Source organism: Mandrillus leucophaeus, unplaced genomic scaffold (assembly GCF_000951045.1).
Source record: "Mandrillus leucophaeus isolate KB7577 unplaced genomic scaffold, Mleu.le_1.0 Scaffold852, whole genome shotgun sequence".
Classification (NCBI taxonomy): domain Eukaryota; kingdom Metazoa; phylum Chordata; class Mammalia; order Primates; family Cercopithecidae; genus Mandrillus; species Mandrillus leucophaeus.
Genome location: NW_012109275.1, coordinates 89,151 through 97,105, shown reverse-complemented (window position 1 = coordinate 97,105; position 7,955 = coordinate 89,151). Strand labels below are relative to the sequence as shown.

General features: G+C 44.7%; 1 protein-coding gene across 1 annotated transcript in view; it reads right to left on the bottom strand.

The window, feature by feature from the left end:
• NT5DC3 (5'-nucleotidase domain containing 3) overlaps nucleotides 1-7,955 on the bottom strand; it is a 65,793-nt gene that overhangs the window by 26,515 nt on the left and 31,323 nt on the right. Inside the window, exon 5 of the mRNA XM_011968647.1 lies at nucleotides 1,339-1,429. Within this exon, the coding sequence (XP_011824037.1) occupies nucleotides 1,339-1,429 (91 nt within the window). The remainder of the gene's footprint in view (nucleotides 1-1,338; nucleotides 1,430-7,955) is intronic.

Genomic DNA, 7,955 nt, shown 5'->3' with positions numbered 1-7,955 from the left:
CAGCCTGGACAACATCGTGAAACCCCATCTCTACTAAAAAATACAAAAATTAGCCGGGCATGGTGGTGCGTGCCTGTAATCCCAGTTACTCAGGAGGCTGAGGCAGCAGAATCGCTTGAACCCAAGAGGTGGAGGTTGCAGTGCGGAGATGGCACCATTGCACTCCAGCCTGGGCAACAGAGCAAAACCTTGCCTTAAAAAAAACCAAAACCAAAACCAAAACCAAAAAAACAGGTAAACTGTTCCCCTTGTTCCTTATCATTCACAGCAGAGCTGATGTCTCACTCTAAGTATAACTAGGATATCGACAGAAATGCCCTGACTTCTCCCAGAGAGTCTAATCACCCTTCCCCTCCCGATTTTTCCTGTGCCCAGTCCCACTTCCGGTTCACACTCTTTCAGGAAGCACAGAGGAAAGTCAGCAAACAAATTATTGCCCATAACGACACAAAAACGCACGTAACTCTCCTGAACTGGAGCACACCCTCACAGCCCATATTTGAGCTTAAAAAAGAGCTTTTCTCTGAATGCTTGCAATTTACACTATAGATTCTCCTCAACTTATGATGGGGTTACATTCTGATAAACCCACTGTAAAAGATGCACTGATACATCTAACCTACCAAACATCATGGCTCAGCCTAGCCTATCTTAAGCATTCTCAGAACATTTATATTAGCCTATAAAGGCTCATTTATATTAGCCTTTATTATACGGTGTTGAGTGTCTCATATAATTTATTGAATACTGTAATTTACATTGAAATTACAATGGCTTTGCACCATTGTAAAGTCAAAAAGTTCTAAGTAGAATCATTGTTAAGTCAGGGGCCAACTGTACTAAGTTTAGTAACTGACCGGGCATCTTCCATTTCATTTTGACAAAGCAAGTGAGTGAGTGCATCTAATAAGACAAGAAGCAAAAATTCTGAGTGGAAAGAGAACCACAAAAGTTAGAAAAGCAGAGGTTTCTCTAAAGGTAAACAGGGTGGCTGTGTAGCCATCAGCTCTGGCATTTCACAGCCATTCGCCAGGGGAAGCAGTAGCTGTCACACTGACAGCCCCAATCTGTTCTGGAGTCCACTCCAGAAACTAGGGACATTGCTGGAGATGGGTGGCAAACGCCGTAGGTATGTGGGAGGTAAAAACAGCCTTCACCAGGTGTGGAGGAAGGGCTTCAGAAAGGAGAATCATGAAAGAATCTGGGGGTGTCCCCTGCAAACACTGGTCTCTCTCAACACACAATCTCAAATTTCATATGAGCAGTAGGTAAGTTCGACAAGGCCATGTTTCAAGAAGGAAAAAGGCAGCTTTAAATGAATAAAGTGCTGCTCGTTACCTTTCCATAAAAGTCGCTCATCTGCTCCAAAGGCACATGGGACCCCTCGTACATTTCAATGACTTCTTCATCCGGGACAACACTGAGGCCTCTGGAAAAACCAGACGGTGCAGTTAAAGAGCTCAACCAGAGAGACCAATGATTTTCACACCCCTGTGCAGTGCTGGGATTTTTCAATTGAGGTGCATGACACTGTCGTAATGACGAGGCCAAATGTGCCACAAGTAAATGCTACAAATACCAGGTAAGATGCTACTACGTTTACTACTACTACTGTTCTAACAAGAACAGTAACGGGAAGAGGAATAATAGTTAATATTACATGGCACGTACTATAGGCCAGATATGAATTACACCCAGTCATCCGTGTAATTCTCAACCGTCCTAGGAGGGAGGCACTATTATTCTTCTCATTTCCAGCTGAGGTAACTGAAGCACAGAAAGGTCATGTACCTGTTCAAGGTCACCAAAGTAGGAAGTGGTGGGTCAAGATTAGAACCCAGGCTTTCTGGCTCTATGGCCCAGGCTCTTACACCACTAAGGCACAAGGCTTCCTAATGACTTGCTTTGGGGTGGGCTGGCTTTTGTTTTAATGTATTTAATATATTAGGGCAGAGAAAGGTTGTTTTTGTCTCCATCAGACATCCTCCTGCCCTCCAATACTCTAGCCTGGGATAGGTGCTGATTTGGTTTGGCTGTGTCTCCACCTAAATCTCATCTTGAATTGTAGCTCCAATAATTCCCACAGGTTGTGGGAGGGAGTTGGTGGGAGATCACTGAATCACCGGAGCTGTTTCCCCCATACTGTTCTCGTGGTAGTGAGTAAGCCTCACGAGATCTGATGATTTTATTAGGGGTCTCCCCTTTCACTTGGCTCTCATTCTGTCTTGCCTGCCACCATGTAAGGTATGCCTTTCACCTTTCGCCGTGACTGTGAGGCCTTCCCAGCTATGTGGAACTGTGAGTCCACTAAGCCTCTTTTTCTTTATAAATTACCCAGTCTCAGGTATGTCTTTATCGGCAGCGTAAGAACAGACTAATACAAGTGCTGAGAATGGAAATTGCCACACCCAAGGCTCAGTGGACTAAACCCCGTGACATGAGGCAGGAAGCCCTGTGGCAACACCACCTTGGAGAGGCAATGACCCTGAATGCTTTGTGACACTGAAGGCCAGTTTCCTCATCTACCATCTGCCTGCCTCGGGAATCTGCAAATGAATCTACTTCTTCCACATACAAAAAAAAAAATGAATTGTGAAGTCAGTGGCCAGGGTTTCACTCCTGCCTCTGCCACCAGTGACTAGAGCAGGTGCCTTCACCTGTTCAGCTGGACTCATCCACTCTCAAGCGTCAGGAGGGGAAACACCTGCTCTTCTACCCCTTCTGTGGAGGAGAAAGTGCTTGAGAAATAGACACCGATGATTATGAAACTACAGACTGAATAGTACAGGAAATGTCACGCTGTGCTACAGCAGGAGTATAAATAATTCAAGAAGAATTTTAGTTACTAACACAACAGGTTGCTTAGAGTACAAAACCACATGGTCCACAGTAAAACCTATGTACGATATCATTTATGTTTTGCTATGTAACATTAACAAAAAGATCACTTCAACCTCTTTCCTCCCATCTCCATCACCCACATTACTTTAAAAAGTTATCTGAGTGGATTCATTAATATTTTGCCTCTGATCTTGATTAATCTGTTACAACTACCAGCCTTTGAAAAAAGTAGAAACACTGGACTCCCTTTATCTTTGCTCCAGAAATAAGATAAGACTGGCACTAAGCCAGATCGTTCGAGGCAGTGACCTTGGAAATCAGCCCTTGCTGAGCAGCAGCAGTCACGTGTCCACACTGCTAAGGCTCTCACACTGGAGAGAAAATATAAAAAGTGAAGTGATTCAGCCGGGCCAGAGTTACTTCTCTGCCCTTTGGAAGCCACTGCTGTCTCTAAGGCACAGGCACAGCCACCCAGGCTGCATCCACAAGAGCCAAACAATCAAATGGCAACTCAGAAGAAGCACTGAAATCTGCCAGCTGAATTCCCCAAGCAGCAGCTGCATCAAACCAAGAGCCAAACACAACTGCAGCAGGCATGGGCAGACTGCCCGGCCACATCTGAATGCAGCCTCGACCAGCACTGAAATCGAAGTGGAAGCTCCTTTTCCCCCGCTCAGAGTGAGAAACACGAGGTTAGGAGCACAGATCTGAATGAGTCTGCAAGGGCTTCAAATCCCCGCTCCCTTCATCACTAGGGATATTACCTGGACAAGTAATTTATCCCTTTTGGGCCTCAAAGTCTTCATTCTTAAAGCAGGGAACTATAAAAGTGCCTACTTCCTGATGTCACTGAGAAGATCACAGGAGCTACTACATATAGAATAGCTGGTGTATGGTAAGCACTGTAGAGAGGCTTCACTAGTGTGGCTGTGAAGGGAACCACCCCAGCTTTTCACAAGGTTCCTAGTAAAAACTTAAAATGTAGGTACGAAAATGGGGCTGTGGTGGGGGACCCCTCTCCACCTTCCCAGTCGGCAGCACTCACTGCTGTGGGTCAAACATCATAAAATTCACCCTGGTGCAGGGACTGGAGACCTGCATCAGTGCTTAGAAACAAACTAGGCTGAGATGGACACTTTCTTCCCACCTTCTCTCATTCATGACCCCTTCTGGAGTGAGAGAAGAAAACTGACATTTCTGCAGGCTCCAGTTCTTAAACCACTAAGGTACAAAGCTTCTTAATGACTTGCTTTGGGGTGGGCTGGCTTTTTTTTTTTTTTTTTTTTAACATATTTAACACATTGGGGCAGAGAAAAGCTGTTTTTGTCTCCATCAGACATCCTCCTGCCCTCTAATACTCTTCCCTGAGACAGGTGCTAAGAGTGGAAATGGCCACACACAAGGCTCAGTGACATAAGGCAGGAAGCCCAGTGGCACCACCCTGTATTTTGGGCCCTGTGCAGATATGCTTCATCTTCACAAGCTGCCCCTTAGGCAGGGACTGGAATCATGCCTGCTTTACACGAGGAAACCAAGGCTTTCAGAGGGTCCAGAGATTGCTCAGGACCATACACACATGAGCCGTGGAGCTGGGGTTTGCACCCAGGAAGTGTGAGTGACTCGAGTCCACACACTCCCTCCAGAGGCCAGCTCACCTCAACACTCCTCTCAGCAGCGAAGCAACAGTGAACTTCCTACAGCCTCATTCTGAACGCTCCTTCCCCCAAATGCCTCAGTGGCTCTTTCTACTGTCCACACTCCTTGACACAATGGACAGATTGTATATACAAGAAACAAGGCAATTCTTCTCCTGTGAACCCCACGAGAAGAGAGGGGAGAAAGGGCATTTCAGGCCGAGAGGGTGAGCGGAGGACTCACCACAAGTTGGCCATGGAGGGTGGGTAGGATTTCAAGAAGCAGAGAGGAAGGAAAACTGCACCCTGGCTGAACTCCAGCAGGAGCAAGTGCCAGGTGACAAGAAAGAAGACGTCAAGGGAAAAGAATCCCTGTGCTGTCTTCGCCTGCCCGGGCATCCTCTCTTCATAGTAATGGTTCAAGACCAAACACATGACCCAAGTCATTCTGATGAGATTCAGTCCTGAGACTCCGGCGGAATGTGGAGAAACAAAGCTCCTCTGTTCCTCTTGACCTGGAGCTGGGGGGGATGTGGGCCTGGAGTCCCAGGGGTCACTAAGGAGGGGCTTGCCTGAGAGTGAGCCAAGTCAGAGAGCAAGGCCAAGAGATGGAAAGAGTTCTGAAAATAGTAATTTGGCCCCTAGAGCCAGCCACACCTGCAAACTCACTCTGTCTGTGGACTGTACAATAAGTTTCTGAGCCAGTTTGAGTTTCAGTCACTTGCAACCAAGAGCCTTGACCAACATAGTAAGTTTAGGAGCTGTGTATGGAAGAAGAGGAAGCGAAGGGTTTAAAGCAGGTTGATACAAATCTCAAACCTAAGCCTAAGCATATGGCTTAGCCTTTATTCTGCAGAGAGCAGGGAGCCATCCAGGGATTCAGAGGAGGGGATTATCAGGAGTAATGATTTAGGGAATCAGTCTGGCAAGAATGTCCAGGATGGAGTGCACTGCAGCAAACCCCAAGATCCCAGGAGAGAAGGGGTAAGTGTCTAGGGAGGGGGCCGACAGCAGAAACAGAGATGGAGAGACAGAACAAAGACACCTGGTGAGGATTCTCATGAACATGCATAACCTTGCCTTCTTCGTTCTCGCCCCCACCTTCACCATTGCAATAATAATTCTGGGAAAACATTAGGAGCTATGAGTAAGGGAACAAACGAATGTTCATTTAAGAGGTTTAGAGAAAGAAAAAACTAAAAGTTGGAATATGTTAAATGTAGCAACAACTTTAAAATATACGTTAAAAATCTGTTGGGAATGGTACAATCTGGTGGTCAACTGAGTCATTTCAAAAGCCTTAAAATGAATGAACAATCTTCACCTGGCAATTTCACTTACAAAGATTTTTTCCTAAGAAAATGAGACACATGCACAAAAATGTATTAATTATATTTAATATACATGTTACTTACAAAATAAATGAAAAGTTGTTTTTTTTTTTTTAACTTTTAGGTTCAGGGGTACACGTGCAGGTTTGTCATATAGGTAAATTCATGTCACGGGGGTTTGTTGTAGATATTTCATTACCCAGCTACTAAGCCCTAGTACCCTACCCATCAGTTATTTTTCCTGATCCTCTCCCTCCTCCCACCCTCCATCCTCCAGTAGACCCCAGAGTCTATTGTTCACCTCTGTGTGTTCATGAGTTCTCATCATTTAGCTTCCACTTGTGAGAACACACAGTATTTGGCTTCCTGTTCCTGGATTAGTTTGCTAAGGATAATGGCCTCCAGCTCCATTCATGTTCCCGCAAAAGATGTGATCTTGTTGGAAAGATTATTTGTAATTGTCCATACTAAAATGGATTCATTACCCCCCAAAAAAATGTGTTGAGGGACTCCAACTATACCTTATACCTTCAGAAAGGCCACACAGCATGGTGGCCAAGAGCACAGACTCTGGTCCCAGGCTGCCTGGGTCTGAATTCTAGCCCAGGCAATTATTTGCTGTGTGACCTTGGGGCAAGTTACTTAACACCTCTGGCACTAATAATAGTACCTACTTCATATAGTTATTTTGAGGATTAAATGAGTTAACTCAAACAAAACCCTTATAACAGTACCTGTCCCATAGTAAGATTCAATATTTGCTAGTCACTATTAGTAATATTATTACCATCATCACCACCACTTCCTCTCCATCCTGAAACACCATTAAAGTGAGAGTAAAAACAGTCAAAGGAAATGACAGCAGAGACGTCAATAGACAAGACATTTCCACAAGACACTGGAAGACAAACAGTGGATGCAAAGAAGGTATCTGACTCAACACTGACAACAGAGGCCTGCAAGGGTACACCCAGGACAAGAACTGATTGCCTACCACAAGCTACAGAAAGGCTCAGCACAAGGAGGCACCAGGAAGCTACTGGAGGATAAACTCCAGCAAAATGAGGGAGGAAAGCCAGAGAGAGGAAGAGAAGGGAACTCGAAACAGGGAAAGCAGTGAAGGGAAGTCCCAAGACAAGCAACCAAACCAGATCAGACCAGGAGGGGAGAGTCAATTTTTAAAAACAAAAGTGACAGATTATTGAAAACATTTGAATTATTGGAAAATAAATACATGCCTGACATTTGTAATGGACCATTTGGAAAAAATCAGAGATTCCTACACAGAAAACTAGGCCAACAAAAACTGAGATTATTATTAAAATCTAAGAAAAACAAAATATCGTACAAGAAAGAAAATAATCGCACTGCACTACCTGACTTAAGAGTAAACCAGCTGGGCACGGTGGCTCACAGTTGTAATCCCAGCACTTTGGGAGGCTGAGGCGGGCAGATCACCTGAAATCAGGAGTTCAAGACCAGCCTGGCCAACATGGTGAAGCTCCATCTCTACTAAAAATACAAAACTAGCCGGGCATGGTGGGACATGCCTGTAATCCCAGCTCTTTGGGAGGGTAAGGTAGGAGAATCACTTGAACCTGGGAGGCAGAGGTTTCAGTGAGCTGAGATCTCGCCACTGCACTCCAGCCTGGGTGACAAGAGGGAGACTCCGTCTCAATAACAACAACAATAAAAAGTGAACCAGATAAGACCTTCTAAGTCATAATGTAAACAGTGACCAGTACAACCACCAAAAACTGAGATCTGAATGAGATGAGATGAATGAGACTGGAGAAGTGGGAGGAGGTGCCAGAAAGCTACGTCCTTATCTATTACAGCAGGGACAATGTCCAGAATTAATAAATTAGGAAATAGAAGAATTAGCACGTTACTTAAAAAATCTAAAGACTTTAAAGGTTTTAGGGGCAGCGGGGAGCACAGAAGATTGCTGCTGACCCCTGTGACACCTTTAATCCTGTTTCACTGTGTGACTCTATCCATGTTTCACTTTGATTTTAAAAGCAAATAAGCATTAATTTTAACAGTTTGTGAGAGAAGAACGTAAGCTAAGATGTGCATACTTTTAAGTATAAGCTGTACAATACAAATCACACTCCTAATCCCCTTCCAAATTAGAGAATTAAAAAAG